This window comes from Pangasianodon hypophthalmus, chromosome 20, assembly GCF_027358585.1.
Source record: "Pangasianodon hypophthalmus isolate fPanHyp1 chromosome 20, fPanHyp1.pri, whole genome shotgun sequence".
Lineage (NCBI taxonomy): Eukaryota > Metazoa > Chordata > Actinopteri > Siluriformes > Pangasiidae > Pangasianodon > Pangasianodon hypophthalmus.
The window spans coordinates 12673350-12696267 of NC_069729.1; the positions used below are offsets into that span (position 1 = coordinate 12673350).

The window sequence follows — 22918 nt, forward strand, 5'->3', positions numbered from 1 at the left end:
GAGGAGGAAAAGAGGAAACAGGACAGTGGTAAGTGAGGGAGATAATGACGAATTAATTAAGGATAATTAAAGACAAACCAACTGACATCTTGTCCAATTTTGGTTGTATTTCACCTTATTATTTGCAAGATGAATTACTGGTAATAGTTAACTAGGGTTAGCATGTTTTGAGTAGAGTTAGCAGTTCTTAATGTGGGCTGAAATGCAAATGCATACCAGGAATGATGCACACAACACCGGCGGCGCTGCTTGGCAAGTATCGATCTCTTGCTCCCGTGAATCAATACTTTATGTTAATTAATATGTTAGTTAATATGTTTGTTAATATTAGTTAACATTAGTTGAAGATGGACATTTTGTTTCTTCACTGAGATTTGATTTCCTGTTTGTAAAACACACCATGAAGCTGTAAAAAATAAACACTTTATGTTCTGTTAGATGTGTTTTGAGTACATTTAAAGGTACATTGTATAATTATATCTCTGGGTAACATGACATAATAACAAAAAAAATCTTTCAGAAGGGCCCCATGCATTTTTTTGCCTTGGACCCCCACATAATGCAGGTTCGCCCCTGCATTGACCCCAGAAACACTGGGGGTGTGTGGGAATACACACTGGTTGGAATGCCAGTCCATCACAGGGCACCATGCACACACATTCACACACTCATTCAAACCAATCTACCTACTAGCATGTTTTTGGGAAATCTGAGGAAACTGGAGAACCCAGAGGAATCCCCTCTGCAGTCTTGCGGAGAACTTGCACAACTCCACACAGACAGTAACCCAAGCTCAAGAACGAACTGGAGACCCTGGAGCTGTGACGTGCTCAAAAATTTGAGACACTCCCAGATTTTTTATTATCAGCTTTCTTTAGTTGCAGTGGTGCTAAATTGGTTGCCAGTGCCAGTGTGAACCCGTACAGTGGCTTAAAGGAAACGATCAGTTCAAATAAATTTATTCCAGTTGCTGATTCTGAATTAACTGTTTATTAATCCAGGTAGCCATTGTGCTTGGATAAAATTACACACTGTTGTGATGATGTAATGTGTTGTAAGACTTGAATTTGTTATTGAATTTATTAATGGGCAAACCCATCGGACCACACTTAATAATATGACTTAATGATTTATTATACTGTAAAATCAGTTAATACAGCTACAAGAGTACAGTTCCATGACATACCAATAACAACCTTACTGTAAGAACATTATAACCTTAAAATAACTGCAAAGCTTATAAAATGTACTTATTGATGCTTTGTGAATATCTTTCTCATACTGGAAGGTCAGCAAGGCAAGTCAGCAATCTCAGGAAATCAGAAAGCCATGAGTGCTACCAATATTGTGCATTAGCCTGCTTAGCCCGATTTAGCGACCCAGCAGGAATAGTTTGGTAAATAATCAGATTTACACAAAATTGATGTTATATCTGGATCTTTAGTTTTGCACTGGAGCTACAAGGCAGATGTGGCTAATGAGTAATATATAATGCACTCCTGCTGCCTGATGTGATGCCTACTACTACTACTACTACTGCAGTTCTTCTCTCCATTCAGACCTGCCTGATTCTCTGCACTTGTGACACTATGGTTACTCATTAAGGATAACACTGAAATGAGTTGTGTGTACCTCACCCGAAATGTTTCTGTAAAAAAAAAACTGTATAAGTCAAATTATTTATGGGAAGCATATAGGTGGTCAATGGAGCAGAAAGGGATTTCAGTGAGTGAGCCTGCCAGTGCATATGGCAATATGGAGAGAGATCTTTACACAATTTATTTACAAGACTTAATAACTGCAAATTAATCATAGACCCACACCCAAAAACGTTAAGTCTTTTATTCAGTACACTCAAAATGAGTAGACTCTTTATAATTTAGTGTTTATTCATTAAAAATTTAAATCCATCCACCATTTTCTGTACTACTTATCCTACACAGATTTGCAGGGTAGCCTGGAGCCTATTCCAGGGGACTCAGGGCACAATGTTGGGGACACCCTGGATGGGGGCCAGCCCATTCACACACTACAGATAATTTGGAAATGCCAATCAGCCTACAATGCATGTCTTTGGATTGAGGGAGGAAACCAGAGACCCCAAGAGCATGGAAAGAACATGTAGTCTCTGCGCACACAGGGTGGTGGCGGGATTTGAACCCCCAACCCTGGAGGGGTGAGGCAAACATGCTAGCCACTAAGCCACCATGCCACCCTAAAAAGTTAAATTCAAAATCAAAATCTATTGGACCGATCCCATGGAAGAGCTACTGTAGCACAAACTGCTGAAAAAGTTAATGCTGGCTATGAAAGAAAGGTGTCAGACCGGTCAGTGTGCCCATGCTGACCCCTGTCCACTGCCAAAAGGAGCAGTGGAAGAAGGTGGCCCCCAAATTCCCCAGATCTCAATCCGATCAAGCATCTGTGGGATGTGCTGGACAAACAAGTCCGATCCATGGAGGCCCTACCGCGCAACTTTCAAGCTGCTAACCAAGGATCTGCTGCTAACATCTTGGTACCATATACCACAGCACACCTTCAGAGGTCTTGCGCAGTCCATGCCTCGATGGGTCAAAAGCTGTTTTGGTGGCACAAGGGGGACCTACTCCACATTATGCAGGTGGTTTTAATGTTATGTCTGAGCAGTGTATATTTGATAAATGTTTTGCAAGTGGAAGAGTAATAGTGGATGTAGTTCTGTAGTTTTCATGCAGGATTTGATAGGGTCAGATATTGGGCTGGTTTTGCCATGCAGACCTGTCAACCCTGCGAGCTGTCACTGTAACTCGTGACTTTTGACTATGTGCTCATTAGCTCAAATACAGTCTATGGCCAAAAGAATGTGCACACCAGACCACGACACCCAGAACCGCTTGTTGAACATCCAATTCCAGATTTAGTCCCCCCCTTTTTCTGATATAATAACCTCCACTCTTCTGGGAAGGCTTTCCACTAGACTTTGGAGTGTGGCTGTGGGGATTTGTGCTCATTCAGCTACAAGATCATTAGTGAGGTCAGGCACCGATGTCGGGTGAGGAGGCCTGGGGTTCAGTCAGCGTTCCAGTGTTCACTGGGGTTGAGGTCAGGGCTCTGTGCAGGACACTCAAGTTCTTCTACTCCGACTTTGGCAAACCATGTCTTCAGGGAGCTCGCTATTTGCACAGGCGCATTGTCATGCTGGAACAGGTTTGGGCCTCTTAGTTCCAGTGAAGTGAAACTGTAATGCTACAGAGACATTCTATACAATTGTGTACTTCCAACTTTGTGGCAACAGTTTGGAGAAGAACCACATATGGCTGTGATGGTCAGGTGTCCACAGTTTTTGGCCATTTAGTGTATTTAATTGTCAAGTGGAGCATAATTTCCCTTTCCATCCTGCTTATCCACCTCATCTCCCTCTACCCACTCTTTAATAGATTCTTACAGATGAAAAATTAAAACTGAACGCCAGTTACCACCTGTGCGACTTTTAACAAGATTTGCAAAACTTCCAAAAGAACATCAGGCCTAGCATAAGATTCATTATTCTCCAATATTACAGAATCTTAACAAATTATAGCACATAACATCTTTCTATCTGGCTCTCTGTAAATAGTTTCAGTATCTACACAGACAAAATGTCCGTCGCTCTTCTCTGAACTTCACAGATTGAAGCGCAGCCAATGTTATGATTTTGTATTTCCGTTTCCGCCCATGCGTTCTCTTCAGTTGCATCATTTCCGCATTGTGATTCCTTCTTCTTCTTCTTCGGCATCCCGGCTGAGACCGCCGCGTGTAAGTAACATTTATTAAAAGACTGAGGTTTGTGCTGCGGTTACGAGAACACAGTGTCTTGTTTAGTCCATCGTAAATACAGAAAGTACAGAAGCAGTGAAATGTTAACGCGCTGAAGGCGGACTTTTACCATACAGCTGAACTTTCAATGAGAATCTGATAGCAAGCTAACGCTAAAGCTAAAGCTGAGTTAGACAGCGTCAGATGTAACTAACGTCACTGAAAGCTCAGTTAAAAAAAAAAATAAATAAAATAAAAATAACTATAATAACTGTTAATAATAATTTTGCAATAAAATAATATTGACTCTTAATTAAAAAACAGCTGAAAATTATGTACTTTTACTTTAAAGTGTACACTTACAGTACATTTTGACAACATGATATAAATCACAATATTTAGCTGATTTTTTTTTTTCTTCAGATAATTTGCATTTTAATATGTAAGGGGAAATAAAAGTGTGGTTATTATCTTTAGTGAACCCGGTGAAGCACAGCAGGTAGTGTTGTTGCATCACAGCTCCAGGCTCCAGGTTCGACCCTGAGCTCGGGTTACTGTCTGTGTGGAGTTTTCCATGCTCTCCCTGTGTCTGTGAGGGTTTCTACTGGGTTCTCCAGTTTCCTCCTACCTCCCAAAAGCATGCAGGTAGGTGGTTTGGCTACGCTAAATCGCCCTTAGGATGTCTGTGCATGGCGCCCTATAATAGACTGGTGTCCCATCCACGGTGTATTCCCACCTCACGCTCCGTGTTTCTGAGATAGACTGGATTCATCCTGATGCCCTGCTTCTGGTTAGAGAAACCATTCGTTGATGCTGAGGATGGCCCTACACAGACAGCCTAAAGTTACAGCCTGAGATTACTGAGGATGGTACCACTTAGAAACCATGAAGATGGCTTAGGACTACAGTTGCTATGATAGCTTTAGAACTGCAATTCCCACAAACAGTTTTGCACTCAAGTCTCTGTCAGTGAACAGTTGATAACATCAACAAATAGACTTCGCGTGTAAACTATGATGGACTTTCATGGTTACACAATTGCACTTTTTGACCATGTAGTACACAGTTATAGAAGGGAGTTATTTATAATCACACTCTCTCCGGTGATGAGGATGGGTTCCCTTTTGAATCTGGTTCCTCTCAAGATTTCTTCCTCGTATCATCTCAGGGAGTTTTTCCTTGCCATCATCGCCTCTGACTTGCTCATTAGGGATACATTTGTAAAAAATTGATATATTTCTATAAAGCTGCTTTGTGACAATGTTGTTAAAAGCGCTATACAGATAAAATTGAATTGATTTCACTGTGACTCTGACAAGCACTGAAGATGAATGAATGAATATATGATTGAACGAATGAAACAGGAAAAGAGATTAGTAGGACACTATTCATTAAAACACCTACTATTGTGTTATTAGGGCTGCACAATATATCGAAATGATTGAAATATTGCAAATGTAGATATCGCGATATGCATATGGCAAGGGTTAGCGATAACTGAATGATTTTAATACTTCAAAAAGTACCGAAAAGTTAAAGTTTTAGGGTGATTCAGATATCAGAGAATGCTTTCTTTTCCTAAAAAGAACATGAAACAGGTATGTTGATTGTCATTTTCAGTTTATAATTATATATATATATATATATATATATATATATATATACACAGACATTGTATATATATATATATATATATACAGACATTGTGTGTATATATATATATATATATATATATATATATATATATATATATATACAATGTATATATATATATATATATACACAGACTTTTTAAAAAAAAAAAAAAAATATATATATATATATATATATATATATATATATATATATATATATATATATAATTTAAATTGATTTTACACACCTATAGCATTATTGCATCGCATATCGTATTATTTAAAAAGTATTTAAAAGCATTTTTCTTCAATATGGTTCAGCCCTGTGTGTTACTAAGATTAACAAGTTCATCAGTGATAGTAAAAGTCCCTTTAATATAGTGATATTTTTAGGTATAATTATATAGGTATATTTTTTTGCAACATTGATACAATACGGTCACGTTTAATTATAAAATGAACAGAGAGTAAATTAATGAGTTGACAACATCAGAGTCAATATCTGAGCCTGGTTCCTTTTAAGGTTTCTTCCTCATGCTGTCTCAGGGAGTTTTTCCTGGACACGCTGTCTCCTCTGGCTTGCGCATTTGGGATCCAAATCTACATCTGGATTTCTGTCAAGATGCTTTGTGACAATGTCTGTTGTTAAAGGTGCTTTATAAATAAAAAATTGAATTGAATTGGAGATAAAACAATAAGCTGTAGCTCAGATCTCTGATGGCTGTATTATTGCACATATCATCGTTTGTAGTACACAAGTGGCGTGTTGACATTTTAGCCATGCGAAGTGTCTTTCATATTGCATCCTGTTTATTTTGTATGGAGACAGAAGAATATCACGTGAAAAGAATTTGAAAAGAGAGTGATGCAAGGCAAGTGATAAAAGTGCAACAAAAGTAGAGAATTCTCAATTTTCTGCATGTGAGAAATGAATATCGAAGCGTGTCCATGATCGAGACACGCTGTATAGACAGAATTAACTTCAGCAGCACAAGTCGAAACTGTTTTCATAGCCCAGTATATCTCTAAAAACAGACCGCAAAACAAGAAGACAATAATTAAACTTGAGTTAAATGATTAAGTCTTTAAATTTATGTAAATTTCATGTGTCATCTGAGGGATAAAAAATTAATGTAAGTCTATTAAAAACATGTACGATCACTCAGTGTTGCATGTAAGTCACACTGAAATGCCACCAAACTGGTAGTGCAGGAACCACTTGGCTTTTGATTCAGTGCGATAACTAATTTGTTGAAGTATTTGTGCACTTTCACTTACGCTCTTTGTTGCCGTGTCGTAGGCATCATGGTGGAACCCGTGCCTGAGTCGATCAACTTTCCCTCAGAAGAGGAGCACATTCTCCAATTCTGGACTGAAAAGGACTGCTTCCAGGAGTGCATGAAGCAATCCAAAAACAGGCCCAAGTGAGAGAAACTACTGTAGCATGTTGATTGCTTTAATAGTCTTATATCTGTTGTTACTGTGAATGTCATCTTAGCTTTGTCCATCTCTGCTGCACACATGGCTGATTGGGTTTTGGTGGATTGTGACTGACGGATGACTGGTGTGTGTTTATGCTCGAAGGTACACTTTCTACGATGGACCACCCTTTGCTACTGGTCTCCCCCATTACGGCCACATTCTGGCTGGCACTATAAAGGATATCGTCACAAGGTTCGCTCACCAGAGCGGTTTCCACGTGGACAGGAGGTTTGGCTGGGATTGCCACGGCTTGCCTGTGGTAAGAACTCCAAAACTGTTGTGCATTTTTGATATCTGATGGTATCCAGGGTTTTCAGTTCAGACAATTAGGGGTGCGCTAATCCGTGTCAGTAGTTTACCGTGACGGTTTTGATTTGAATAATTTCAAATCAGGCTCAGGTGGTAGGTGTGATGTAACTGTACAATACAGAGTGTCCCAAAAGTCTCCATACATAGGGGACTATGTTTGCCAGCACCACATCGGTTGTGCCTTCGTCAGTGGATGTTTGTGGACGTCCACTTCTCAGTAAGTCAGCAACACTTCCTGGCTTTTCGAGTTTGTTAATAAGTTTGGCAGCAGTGTCGTGTGTGTGTGATGTGCTTGGCATGTTTCCTGTCAAAGTCCACCGCAACCTTGCGACTGCTTCCCGATCCAGCCATGAGAATGATTTCAATATGTTGTTCTTTTGTCCAAGGCATTCTTAAAGGCTATCTGAAATAAAAAAATAAATAAACTAAACTAAGTATGAAAAATTTTGGAAGACATTATGCAGAAAAGTGCTACTTTCCCTTATGTATGGAGACTTTTGGGGACACCCTGTAGAAATGAATCAGATGATAATATAGTTCCAATTTGATTTGTAAAGAATAAAACACAGCAGGACATGACGTTATGAGGAAATAATCAATGACGGAATGTTGTGATGCTGCCCGATGTGAGTTGAAGTTAATTATGTTACTTTCTATCTATTTAGAGTTATGTTTTTTTATTGAACGTCATCAGAACAAGTTCGTTTATCACTTATGTTATAGCAGCTATAAACAGTTTTACCCTCACCAGCCTCTAAATTTTGTTTCTTGAAGATAATAAGACAAACAAATGAGGCTTGGCAAAGCCCACCGCCCTGATGACCTTCCCACGTCTGAAAACGTACAACGTACGAGTTATAGCTTGGAGGCTCCCTATTGGTGCAACAGAAAAGTGTTCCCACTATTGTCGGGAGAGCAATATCAGGAGTCCTAAAAAGCTAAATTGGGTGAGCGGGATGGCATTACTCTCTCACCTGTCAATCAGAGCGCCACTAGCCAATCACGATTGTCTGATCTCATGTATGTGGAAGAGGGTAGATAGCACGTAGCATTAAAGCAGTAGTTTAAAAAGATGCAGTGGCTTCACGTATCTTGAAGAAAGCACATGCTAGTCTTCACCCTCCCTGAGTGGTAGGGAAGAGCTAGCCAGTGAGTGGAAATTGCTAGAATGAAGAAAGAATATTTTTTATTATAATAAAAAAAAAAAAAATTTCTTCCAAAAAAAAGACTTCTTCCAAAAATGCTAAAAATATTGCCTCAGTGATTACTCTCATTTAATCTGTTTAAGTGGAGGGTCCATCAGAGAAGTCCCTGTGTAAAATATTAGAAATAGAATAGAAACAATAACGTATTAGAATGAGTGCATTAATATAAATCGGCAATACTGTCAGAGCTGCTGTTATAGAAAATTAATCAAACCAATCAAATTGGAAAATTCAATGGTGCTAAGGAATAATACCAATATAAATATCTTTACTATGATCTTATTCTCCTGTTTTATGAAACTGTTTACGTAAAATGATATTAATAAGCCAAAGTCTTAAGAGGTGAGCGTGTGTGATGATTTGGGCTATACCGCTAAATAAATAGCGCAATTCTGTCTGGTTACTGTGTAGCATTTTGACCAGATGAGGTCTATTGTGACATTATGTATGATTATGGATAAATATGGAGTAGATAGCATATCTTCTATCTTAAATGTCACCTAGCTCTGTTCACCTGGGAGCCAGAACAGGTTTTGTGAGTCTAAAGAGTGGAGATGTTAAACGTCTGATTAATAGCTTGCTCTCTGCTTCTTCCTCCATGTTCTACTCCAAGCTATTCATGACAGATTTTCTACATTTTATATAACACAATGCTGCAAATGATCATTATTGACTTAACAATACAGAAATAATATAATTCACTGTGGTAGTGGGAGGTACATTGATGAAAATGATTCAATCCTGCAAAATTATAAAGGCAACTTGTGTATCTGCCATCACATGGAAAGAGTCTCTGCAGAGCAAAAGTGGGTGTTTCTTAAAAAAATTCTCAGTTGGGCGAATTCATTCAACATCTATTCGTGTCAGACACGGACTACTACAATTTACAAGATAATTCATAGGCTACACTTTTCTAGAAGTAAACTGGCGAGAATATTCCCTGAAATAAACCCGACATGTTGTAGATGTCACAGAGGTGAGGCTACTTTAGGTCATATGTTCTGGAAATGTCCAGCTCTAGGACCGTTTTGGTCTGCTGTGTTTGAGACATTTTCATATATTTGTGAAAAGGAGATAGAACCGGATCCAATAATAGCAATATTTGGTGTGACATCTGAGAACCTCTCACTACCATCAGGTCATTTGGATGCATTGGCTTTCTCTTCTTTGTTGGCCCGACGACTTATGCTCCTACAATGGACGTCGAACAAACCACCAACACATATCAAGTGGGTAGAAAGTGTCATGGTATATTTAAAGTTAGAGAAACTCAAATACTCCACGCAAGGCTCCATTAACAGATTTTTTAGAGTTTGGAGACCTTTCCTTTTGTATTTTGAGGACAGATTCAACACTAATTGCAAGCTCCCCCTTAGCCCCCCTTTAGCCCCGCCCCCATTCCCTCCCAACCTAGCGGGTTTTTTTTTTTTTTCTCCTCTCTTTAAGTACTGCATTTGTTTGTGATGTTATGTAAAGAATTTTAGATTGATGTGATTGTTGTGTAAATTTTGAAAAATTCAATAAAAAGATTTGTCTACTACTAAAAAAATTCTCAGTTAGAAATATTTGTGTATCCACTCTGGAAAACGGTCACAGGAGCGTTGAAGAATATCCGTCTGTCCATCCATTTTTCTGTAACACTTATCCCAGGGAACAAGGCGGGGGACGCCCTGGACGGGGTGCCAAACCCATCGCAGGGCACAATCACACATACATTCCCACCCTACTGACAATTTGGAAAAGCCAGTCAGCCTACAGTGCACGTCTTTGGACTCGGGTAGGAAACCCCCAAAGCAGAAGGTGCAAGCCCCACAGGGTGGAGGCGGGATTTGAGCCCCCAACTCCGGAGGCGTGAGGCAAACGCGCTTCCGTCGAAGGCTATATATATATATATGTATATATATGTATATATATATATATATATATATATATATATATATATATATATATATATATATATATATATATATATATATATATATGTATGTATGTATATTAATATTGCAAATTATTTTGTATGGAAGGACTGCACAAATCAGCTGAACACACTTATCAGATCTGAGAAGTGTCCTGATGGACTTGACCTAATATTCTAATGAGCACACTTAATTGACACCCCTATGCCTGAGACTCCCTGCCTTCTACACCACTCCAGCACAAGAGGCAAAAATTAGGATTGCTCAACATTGTTCAACACGTACCAACCTACCCAGTTGTAAAGCATCCCAGAATGCAAAGCTCGCCACATTATGTTTTGATCTGTAGGTTGCTCAGACTTGGAGATTTGTTATACAAATGTTATACAAATGTTATACAAGCTTTACCCAAGATTAGCCCCACCCATCTTATATCAAAAGGGGAAAAACACTGGTAATGGAAAATAATAATAATAATATTATGTAAATTATCTGTACTTTGTACTGCATTGATAGTGTGTTTGAAAAACCTGAAAAGTCTGATCAGCTGTGATCCTCATTTACTGTACCCCCAGAACTGTCACTCACACAATGTTTTATGTTTTTCGCACCATTCTGTGTAAAGTCTAGAGATTGTTGTGTGTGAAAATCCCAGATGATCAGTAGTTTCTGAAATACTCAAACCAGCCCATCTGGTACAACAACCACGCCACGGTTAAAGTCACAGAGATCGCATTTTTTCCCCATTCCTTGATGTGAAGCTCTTGACCTGTATCTGCATGATTTTTTTTTTGCATTGCGCTGCTGCCACATGATTGGCTGATTAGATAACTGCATAAATGTACAGGTGTTCCTAATAATTGATACAATATGATACAATACAACTCAGGTGTACAGTCAACTACGCATGGATAAAAATTACACTTATTCTTTAATACATAAAAAACGGTAAGCATTGGCAAATTGCTATGGTATAAGAGGAATAAAAAAATTCATGACATGCAATTATAGCAAAATATCACTTCAGGGTGATAACAGATCGCAGCTTCACACCACCCCGTCGTTGATTATTTTTCGGATTATTATAACAGCACGCCTCGTCGTGTTTTATTCCTTACTTAACTCATTCGTAATTAGCTTTACTGCAGCCTGCTGATTGATGTCATAATGTTCACTCCCCCACTGTGTAATACGTTTTATCACCTTAGCTTCTTTAATTACAGATTCTGTTAGCTTATGTCTGGACAGGTTGCTTTTTTACTAATTTTAAGACTTTTCAGATTTATAATTTTTCTTCTTTTGTTAGGAATATGAGATCGATAAGACACTGGGAATTAAAGGACCAGAGGATGTTGCTAAGATGGGGATAGCAGAGTACAACAAGCAGTGCAGGAGTATCGTGATGAGATATGCCAAAGAGTGGGAGGTAAGTGGTGTGTGAGTGTGTATGTGAGTGTGTGTGTGTATGAGAGAGAGAGAAGGAGAGAGAGAGAGATGGGTATATGATCTTCAGTTCAATTGCTCAGTGAATTAGCGATGTGCATTTGAATACAATTAAATGACATGACTCAAATTGCAACAGAAAAGCACTGTGCTGGTTTAATGTGCACATTAATTGGAACATTTATAAATTCTGAGTGCAGGACTGGAATAATTTGATAATTTCTCAACAGAATAATTCTACAGTTGACTCTTATGGTTTAGGAAAATCATTCTATCTGCTTGTAACTTCATAGTTCTGTATAATACCATGCATCAGTGTTAGTTAGTTAGTTAGTGTTGGTTATTTGTTCTCAGAAGAAGAAACCTCTCACCAAACTAAAAACATCACAATAACTACTTTTGTTGGACGGTATATTGTCCCAGAAATAATTGTGATAAGCGATATTATTGTCATTTTAAGACCACCGCAGCTGTGCTGTGGGTCAGCGGCCGTTTTTAGTATTTTGGCGCGCATCATTTTCAATGTTCAGGGATACTTCGGGAAATTTGTTCCACCATCAGCTATATAAAATGATTAGTCTTTTAAACATCATGTTTTTGTGTTAAGGGGTAATGTAACTTTTGCTGAGGTGATTAATCGTGGATCCCCTTAACAACTCGTAACAGACTGAGAGACTAAAAATGCAGGAAGTGAGGATGAAATCGCTTGACTGGCCTCATTAAAGAGCCCAGGAGACAGGCATTTATTTTTTTTCCATGGATGATGTAATCACTAATAAGCTGCGGCTCATTACACAGGTGGCTTCTTCTTGTTTGTTGTGTGAGGCGTGGAAATCAGGTTTCAAGACTGTGTAGGTGGTTCCGGTTTTCATTTTGATTTTATGCTGGTTATTTTCTGAGCCACACTATATAGAGAGTAACTCCGGACCAACAAATACCAACTTGAAATCATCGTCTCTGGCTTGCCCATTAGGGATAAATTCACATATTTACAAATTATTTTAGTTTAATTTAATCTGAATGTATTTATTTGTGTAAAGCTGCTTTGTGACAATGTCCGTTGTTAAAAGCGCTATGCAAATAAAATTGAAAAAAAAAAAATTGAAGTACATATTTTATTATGATTAATAACAATCGTAATAAAGCGTAGCACTCTTTCATTAACTGCAGAAACTAAAACGTGCAGTTCCTCTCTACATTGAAATTGAGTCTGTTAACACTGGAATGCATCGTTGATTGTGTGATTCAGGTTTCAGTGAAGAGAATGGGCCGCTGGATCGACTTTAAGAATGATTACAAGACCCTCTACCCATGGTTCATGGAGACTGTATGGTAAGATCTTGTATTAAAGTATGCTTTCTTTACATAGACGCTGTTTACACTTTATTTCATATGCTCAAATTCTTCAGGACGTTTGAGATGCATTTTAGCTTCATGCTACACGAGTGTTAATACAACCAACCTACATTTGACAGCCAAAGCCTCTTCAAATTATGTAATCGTTAACCTGAAAATAAACAATTTGTTCAGTTAATGCTTTTGGTTAAACGTATGCAAGCTGAAGCTTTTGGAATGGTCCTCATAATCCTCTGACTTGAACGTGGTTGAAAATATGTAGGTAGATCATAAACATTGCTGGGCATGCAAGACGGCCCAAGGATATCTCAGAACTAGAAGCATTCTGCAAGTAAGAGTGGGTGAAATTTCACTAAACAAGAATAGATAAACTTCTAGCTGGGTACAAAAAGCTTTTGTAAACTGTGATATCTGCCCAGTGGGGTGTTAGTAAGTACTGCCTTAGTAGGGTGTCCAAACTTTTGCACATGCCATTAGTACAGTTTTGTTTTTAAATTTTTTTATATTCATCAAATATGAAGTGCATTAACATTTGCATGTTATTTTAAAAAAAATAGTTTGCTGCAGAGGTTTATTTCTTTTCACCTCAAAAATTAACAAAATATGTAATTTGGCCAGGGGTGCTCAAACTTTTGCATACAACTGTAGGTTATTGTATCATACGTGTCTTAAGTGCTGCCCTCTTGGTTGGTTTGCGCATAATGGAGCTGCTGTTTTGATTTACGATCCTTAAGTTGTCTTTTTAGGGCCATGATACTTTTTCTTTGAACGGCTTATCGATGCTCATAGATTCACTGTATTGTGCAGCATTTTATACCACAAAGTACGTCTTAATTATATAGCAAACTTTTCGTATGTAGCAACATGTGTAGAAGATACGCATCATTAACTGCTGTGTGTGTTTTCCAGGTGGGTGTTTAAGCAGCTCTATGATACAGGTCTGGTGTACAGAGGAGTGAAGGTCATGCCATTCTCCACCGCCTGTAACACACCACTCTCCAACTTCGAATCACACCAGAACTACAAGGTACGAATCGAACCCAGGCTTTAATTAAAGCTTTAACTCCTCGTAAATTTTATAGTTTGGTCCATATATGATGGCATTTAAAGATTTAATTCCAATTCCACTGCAAGACATTAATAGTCTAAAAGCAACTGCTATTTACTGATTTCATTTATATTTAATGTGTACTAAATTTGAAATACAAATTAAGACTTTTTAAAAAGTTTCTCATCACCTGAGGTAAATGTCACTCGCAACATTTAAAAATGAGCCTCATCTTCGTCTCTTCACTCGACTGATTCACTATATAGCCAAAAGTTTGCGGACACCTGACCACCACACCTGTATGTGGTTCTTCCCCAAACTGGTGCCACAAATTTGGAAGCACAAAAACAGTATAGAATGTCTCTGTAGACTATAATATTACCATTTCCCTTCACTGGAACTAAGGGGCACAAACCTGTTCCAGCATGACAGTACCCCTGTGCACACTGTCATTATCACATGAAGACATGTTTGACAAGGTTGGAGTGGTAGAACTCGAGTGGCCTGCACAGAGCCCTGACCTCAACCCCACTGAACACCTTTGGGATGAACTGGAACGCTGACTGCCCCCCAGGCCACCTCGCCCAACATCAGTACCTGATCTCACTAATGCTGTTGTGGCCCAATGGGCAAATCCCCACAGCCATGCTCCAAATGTAGTGGAAAGCCTCCCCAGAGGAGTGGAGGATAACAGCAAACTGGGACTAAATCTGGAATGGGATGTTCAACAAGCACATGCTGTATGAATGTTATGGTCAGGTGTCTGCAAACTTTTGGCCATATAGTGTATCTGTTCAAGGTTTTAGATAGAATGCCTTTTTTTTAACCTCTGTGTCATTTTTTTAATTGTATTATTGGCAGAAAAACTTAATTTAGCTCAAAACCCAATTTTTCATAATTTTCCGGCTGTTTTCCAGAATTCAGCTGTAGAGTCATCCAGTGGGTTTTCCCAAGCGGTCATAGAATTTTTAGGGATTTTTAAAAACTTAAAAAAAAAAAAAAAAACTTTTATTACATTTATTAAAAAGAAAAAAGTTAATTAAATGCTTACTGTTGACAAAACATATGCATCACAAGTTCCTTTATTGGAAAAAGGGACAGAGCTGAGCAAATCTGTTCCACCTGGTGGCAGAGCTCATTTCTGAGCTTGAAAAATATAAATAGAAGCCTGAAAAGAAACATTACATAACATCAGTTGCAATGTAAAATGATGTATACAAGTTTTTCAAGATTTTACTACTAGAATGATGATCTAGAAACATCATAGTTCTTCAAAATGATAAGCTTCACCAAACTATGATACCTCTATTCCAAACATCATCCCATAACTGACTGCACTATTTATTGTTTTCTTTCTAACAGGACGTTCAGGATCCATCCGTCATTGTGAACTTCCCTTTGCTGGAGGACGAGAGTGTGTGTCTGATTGCCTGGACCACCACACCATGGACTCTGCCCAGTAATCTGGCACTGTGTGTGAACCCTGAGTTCATCTATGTCAAGGTCAAAGGTCAGTGTCAGTCACCAGTGTCAGTATTAGCACATTCACGGTGAGATAATACTCAACAGAAGTTATACCTGGATGACCAAAAACCTTCATATATGATACAGTGGGTTATATAGACTTACTGCTCTTTGTGGAAATGATTATAGAATTCGTAGAGGAGGATTAAAGCTGACTGAATGATTAAACCACTAGAGAAATTGTGGTGAGGTTTTTAAACACTGAAGTGACCTGTTAATATGACCTGCTCTAGTCTTGCTTCTCTGCGGTTGCTTATATTTACATAGCTAGTGGTGTGTATCTTCCCTTTTGAGACACCAAACAATTCATCAATTCATGATATAATTTAAAGCTGTTTTTTTAAAATCCCACAATCCACTACAGTTGGTTAGTATGTAAATAATGCAGCTCTCACGGGTGTAGCGAACATCTACGGTTTGGCTGTAGCATCTCTTCGCTTGTTACACCTGAATACTGTACTTTTATACTTTGAGCTAAAGCAGAAGTCAGACGCAAGACAAATAAAATTCACTCAACAGAAAAGCCTATTCACTGAAGGGGAAAGGACGAAGTTCTTGTGAGCTGCTTGATACCAGACTGGTGAGACTGTTGACTTGGGTCTGTTTAAAAAAAAAAAAAAAAAAAAAAAAAAAAGGGAGGAGCTGCTTCTTATTAAGTAGCAGTAACACTGGACATTTGCCTTTGTGTTGCTTGGTGCACATCTTAAAAAAAATAAAATAAATAAAATAAAATAGGCGTTCTATCCACTGAGATATGATGGTAGGGATCTGTGGTCAAATTCTGTTTATTTTTTTTCTCTGTCTCTCTGATTGTTGGACCTCCTTGGCAGAATATTTATTAGTTCCTCTTTGGTATAGGAAGTAAGGTGCCATTTTGCATACAGGGAAAGCGTTAGTATTGGACGCTGGATGCCAGAACACCTGAATTGGCCACACAGCCTTCACTGGGACTGAGAGAAGCCTGGAGAGAGAGAGAGAGAGAGAGAGATAAAGAATGTGCCAAGTTTTTACATCATTTCTAAATTATAATAGATTAATGATGTCTATCAGACTTTTACTGCATCATGACATCACTCACCATCGCTGAACAACTTGTGTTCGATACACACTGTTCTGATTTGGTGCAGTCCTTGTATGCACTGAGATCAGTTCAGCATTTCAGCTCTCTCCGATGCTGATTGTGATGTTATAAAAAGCCGACGTTTATGAGAACTTCAGCTGAAGTCCTCAGTGTTCCTTGGCAGAGATTTGGGTCGAAACAATTCTCAAATCAGGTCACTTCCAAAAAAAAAAAAAAAAAAAAAACCTTTGTTCACATGTAAAAATAGTCCCTGTTCTGCTTTTTTAGTCATCACTTTGCTCCCACAGTAAACGGTTGACCTACTTTGGCAGGCTGAGTACTGTACCATGTGGCCGTCAGCAGGAGGCGCTGTAATCCTGAGCGACAGCGTTGAGCGGTGCTGCATCAGAGCGATACTCGGAATACTAATGCAGAGACAGGGCTTCATCTTCCTCCTAGAGTCCTCCATGCCTGATAGTACTCATTTATTTTTTTATGACAGCTTGATTTTTTTTTTTTTCTAGTCAGGGCAGAGAAACAGGATGATGTAGGTACTGACTCATTTCCAGCTTTTGCATATTGCTTTTGTGAAAGACAAAGTAAATTTTATGTGAAATCACCTAATAAAAATAGATCTGTAATCAAATATCTATTATTAATACAGATATAGAGCTCCAGAAATGGAAGTGAAAGCTGCCTGTATTATGTGTATATAAAGAGGTAATATAAAATTAAATATAGAATTAAATCTATATATATATATATATACATGCAATGTTAACTGCAACATTGCAACCTACTTTGGTCAATGCTATCAGTCAGGTCAGGCCTGCGCGGTCATCCTTCACCCAGTGCCATCTTTTATTGATGCACTTCCTCTCCCTTCCCTCAATCTCTCTCTCTCTCTCTCTCTCTCTCTCTCTCTCTCTCTCTTTCCCCATCCTGATGTCTCCTCCAGCTCTTCCGTTTATTCCTAGATCATGTGCTTGTGCCTTTACACACTGTGCAGTTCCTATTTTAGGTTTCTGCATTAGACCCTGTTCCCACCTGGTCAGCTCCTGTGAACTTTCGTTCCTCAATTCCAGCTGTTTCTATACAGGATGTTTCCATCCTAAATTCTGCTGTTTTACACTCCGTCTGCTTAATACAGCAGTGATACTGGTGGGGGCAGATCCTGCTATAGACCTTCAGTGAAATGGCTAATTTTCAAACGATTATATATGCAAATATCTTGAGGAACATCAAGCGTGTTTCTCAGAGTTTTGATTATGATGTAATGTAGTGACAACTGGTTGGGACATTGAATAAAACAAATTTTACTACCCATTAGTAACTTGCAGTTATAAAACCATTATGATCTCATCATAGTTCATATAGACATAGAACACACACACACACACACACACTCTCTGATAGAAAGATAGATTCTGTGCTCTCTATTTTTTTTCCCCCAAGTCAAGTGCTTTTGTAATCATGCCATGTCTCTTCTGAATAGCAAGCACAGTAAACAGAAAGGCTGCTCTTGCTATTAGCCAGCACTTTCATTTAAGCCACGCAAAATTTACACTTCTGTTCTTCCTATTTCTAATTTGTTTGGAAAAAAAAAATTAAAAAAATTAATTCTTAAGGACACAATTCACCTCGTTTGTATTTATTACTCAAGCTGTTGTATTTCACAATCAGTTACTGCTGATGCCCTGTTATGGATGTGTCAGTGAAATGGCATTAAATTAGCCCACTACAGTAAATCTGGTTTTCTAAATGAAATCTAAATTTCACCCTGTGCAATCACTTGACACAACATACAGTGATGGGCTGGGTGAATCTATAGTCTGGGCTAGAAAGAAATCAGCACCAGCACATCATATGTGTGTTTTTCCTTACGTCCACTGATGGTGGTGATGGTTTCTGTTCTATGAAAGTAAAAAAAAAAAAAAAACTAAATGAAACAATGCACTCCAAGCCATTTGTTAACAGCAAAAATGATGATATAAATAGCAACAATAGAACCGAGAATCGTTCTTTGTTTCAGTTCATTCATGAAAGAGACGGAAGGCTTAGCCCCTATATCTCATTTATACCAGCCAGCCATGATATATTGGGAGGGGTTTGGGTCATCACTTGAGGAATGGCACATGAACCTCCTGCAATGGTTTGAAGTTTAAATCTGTGTATTGTGTATTCACATCTGCAGGACTAAATGGGGTGTAGGTGATTGAAAGGTACCTGCGCTGTAGACTATAGCGGTGATCACTGGTCTTGCTCCTGGAGATCTCCAGGAGAACTCTGCACGCTGGAAGAGCATACTCAGTCACACTGGTTCTTTCAAGAACTTGTTTGGTGAACCTGTTTGGTGATTGTGGAGGTTCCTCTTGCCAAGTCTTGGCAACAACATAATCTTTATTTTTGTGGAAAGCTTTAGTTACTGAGTCTAATATGTTGTTTTAAGGTAAAGTATCAACGTTTTAGGGCAAACTAATTTAATTGTCCCATTTGCGTCCAAGGCAGATCCAGATCCATCGCACTATCTAGTACTCCAATCACACACCTGCTAGCAGTCTGAGTGGCAAAGGCCAGCACATGCTTCCTCTTGGATACCTGAAAGCAGTCGTGGCATCATTTTGAACAGCTGCTCATATATCGAGAGTAATCACCGCCCTATTCTGTTCATTAGTCATCCCCAATTGTGAAGCATTAATCTGATTTACAGACTAGAGAAGAATATCATCCTTTCCACCCACAGAGCAGGATAGTTATATTCTTTTGGATGGCTGTGGTATTGTCAGGATCTGATCTTATCACTTTCTGTGCAGTATGATTAACACACATTATTACCCAGAAGGAACACTGACTGCTGTGTATTGTGGTGTAAAAATAATTATGATGTAGGGTGTTTTGTGGATGGCTTTGCCATGGAATTGCAAAGAGTCTCAAGAAATGTAAAAGACAAATTTAAAATGGAATTTTAAAGCCAAAATGTTCTCCAAAATGGCTAGACGAACATTGCGTCTACTTTGCTTGATCTAATAACCAACGGATTTCAGGATTGCAAATTTGTAAGAAGTAACACTAGCCAATTTCTGTTAGAAACTGAGATTAGTTGCTGTAGCTTTTTCTGGGGTCTCTTTCAGCAAAAATCACTGGAATTCTACAAATGCCTGCTCTGTCTATTTAGACCATGTTTGTTTGAGATTGTATTTCTGCTGTGATTTATTTCTTTTCTTTACTCCTCATTTCTACTCCAGTACAAATTTTAGGACTGTGATTATTTAGCCTGTGTTTGACTTTGCTCACTAACCTTCCTGCACTTTCTATTTATTCTGCTCTTGTTTTCCTTCTAGACAACGCCACTGATAAAGTGTACATCATGATGGAGGCCAGGCTTGGGGCGCTGTTCAAAACTGAGAGTGAATACACCATCCTGGAAAAGTAAGAGTGTTAAGGACACAGATAAGACCCTTGGCCATAAATGCAAAATAATCATGACTAGACACGTTCTAATTTTTTTTGTTCATGAGGTGCATAATCTTTCATCATAGTTCGCAATATTATTACAGTTTTGTTGAAATGTTATTTCTCAGTGAGTATGTCTCTATGAGTATACTCTAAGAGACTAGACTCAAATAGATAGGCCCAATCAAAGTTCAAAATAATGGGTCTTTCACCTGTGCACATTTACATGGGAATTTAATGGCAATTAATCAGTGTTGGGTTAAGCGTAAACACAAGCTGGAGTTGAAATCTAAACATAATTGGTGCAATAATCTATCAAGGGGAAATCTAGTAAAATTCCCAGGAAATTATTTGGGAGGCTCATGTGTGAACTGAAGCCAATACATTACAGGATGTCTTAATGACTGATCCTCTTCTGATGCACGTATCTTTTGAGGCAGCTGATTCACAGTAAAACAACAAGAAGGGGAAAATCCTGAAATGAAATGAAAGAAAAAAGGAGAAATGTCTGGAGCAGTTTGACAATGAAACAACTGTTGGCCATTTGTACTATATGAAGTTCTTGATCAGGTACTGTAACTGCTACAGTGCAGGATCCCGGTATATATGAACGAATCACACCAACATGCTGAAATAAATTCTAGTGTATATGGGATTTGTTTGTCACATTCTGTGTAACGAGACTTGCATGAGCATGGTAAACATGAAGGACTCCATGCTGATAAAATACCGTTTGAAATCTATGCATGATTTCTCTGTGGTGTATAATTTTCTGGCTTGCCAGCCTTTCATCCGAAAATGAATCCAAAGTGAAATTATCTTCGATTTAATCCCCTCTGGCAATGAACCAGGGACAAATCAAAGTTCTTTTCAGATAGTGTCCTAGCTCTGTGACAGACTTCTGACAGAATTTTGCTTTCATAGCACGTACAGTAGGATCAGCCCTGCAGGCTTTTTCACACCAGATCGCCTCTCACTAATGAAAACCTGGTCCTGTTTGCTCTGAATTTCCACTGCTGGGAAATATTTTAGCAAAAATGTGACAGTAGTTAGGAAAAGCTAATTCACACGTGCTTCTAACATCACATAAGTTTGACCGTTCTTAAAGTTTGGTACACGAGTAACTAAAAATATTAAATAAAAATGATGTGCATATGTATTAGAAGCACGCTGAGTCAGCATGTAAACTGAACTGGTTTCATCTCATCTTTGAGAACAACAGTAGACCAAACAAATCGAAGCTCCACCTACTTTCTGTTGAAGTTGGTTGCTGTGTTTAATCAGTCATCGTGGTTACATGTAAAACAGCTAATTATTAAATTAAATTATTTATGGGGTACCACGGAGATTCTGTGATTCTGTATTTGTGTTTGGTTTTTATTGAACAATGTGTTAGCTTTGAGGAGTGGGACACAGGCCATGCCACCTTCACTGGGACTGAGGAATGCGCAGAGTCAGGGAAATTTATTTAATGTTCAATCATAGTCAGAATTAGCGTATTCCACATTGTATTTAGTTTTAAATGAATATATGTACAGTCCCCTCCGAAGGTATTGGAACAGCAAGGCCAATTCTTTTGTTTTTGCTATACACTGAAGGCATTTGGGTTTGAGATCAAAAGACGAATATGAGACGAGAGATCAGAATTTCAACTTTCATTTCCTGATACTTAAATCTAGATAACTCTAAATGGCTTGCTTTTCTCCCAGAGACAGCTCTCTGGTCATCATGTTGGTTTATCGTTTTTACAACAAATGCAGTCTTCACAGGCAAAATCCAAGGCTCAAACCAAGAGTAGACATTCAGAGCTATTAACTGTGTAAACAATCAGTCTAGCAGGACACATTGGGCAACAAGACACCTGTCAGTCATATGTTCCAATATTTTTGATCACTTGAAAAATGGGTGAGTTCAAACAAAAGGTGCCATGTTCTAAGTTGTTTAACACATCTAGCTGTAAATATCAGGAAATGGAAGCTGAAATTCTGATCTATCATCTCATATTCGTCTTTTGATCTCAAACCTCAATACCTTCAGTATATAGTAAAGACAAAAGAATTGCCGTTCCAATGCTTTTGTAGATTCTCACCTCAAGGAATAACTGGCTGTCAGACGATGTAGCATTTTCAGATTAAACACACCAACTCTTTTACCTGGAGGGAAGATGTCTGCCCACATAACTGGACTAATCCTGCTGAGTGTCAATGCTTTTGGAAGCATATAAACAGATTTTAATGGTACAGTTCAGCCAAAAAGGAAATGTACATAATGATCCTAAATGTACTTGATCAGTCAAGAGTCAAATTTTGCTTTGTTAGTTTTGCCCTGTACGTTTAAGTCTAATCCTGCTGAGCTAGCAATTAAGAGAAGACTGTAGCTATCACTGTACATGTATGACTGGTACATGAATGAGTTATTCGTCAAAACAATGAATATACTTTTCCCTCTATTATATAGCAGTGCATTTTATTCCAGTGGGACTCATTGTCTTGAAAATACAGTAAAGTTTATAATATAATTGTGCGGCTCCAGCCTTGCACACATTTAAAAGCTCTCATTTGTCTTTTTCAGGTTTCCTGGCAAGAATCTGAAGGGAAAACAATACAAACCTCTTTTTGAATACTTCATCAAGGTGAGCTTTAGTAAAATGTTTGCGTTTTGATAATGCTTCAGCATATGGTTAAATGCATACACTGTATGTCTAATTAGTTTTC

At 38.3% G+C, this 22918-nt stretch overlaps 1 protein-coding gene across 1 annotated transcript in view; it reads left to right on the forward strand.

Annotated features, from left to right (window-relative positions):
- The first annotated feature begins 3677 nt into the window (after positions 1-3677).
- Positions 3678-22918, forward strand: part of iars1 (isoleucyl-tRNA synthetase 1) — an 80661-nt gene continuing 61420 nt past the window's right edge. The window contains exons 1-9 of the mRNA XM_026932714.3: positions 3678-3774; positions 6709-6832; positions 6993-7149; positions 11627-11746; positions 13013-13095; positions 14029-14146; positions 15530-15677; positions 20093-20180; positions 22776-22836. Of these exons, the coding sequence (XP_026788515.2) occupies positions 6714-6832; positions 6993-7149; positions 11627-11746; positions 13013-13095; positions 14029-14146; positions 15530-15677; positions 20093-20180; positions 22776-22836 (894 nt within the window). The 5' untranslated portion in view covers positions 3678-3774; positions 6709-6713. The remainder of the gene's footprint in view (positions 3775-6708; positions 6833-6992; positions 7150-11626; positions 11747-13012; positions 13096-14028; positions 14147-15529; positions 15678-20092; positions 20181-22775; positions 22837-22918) is intronic.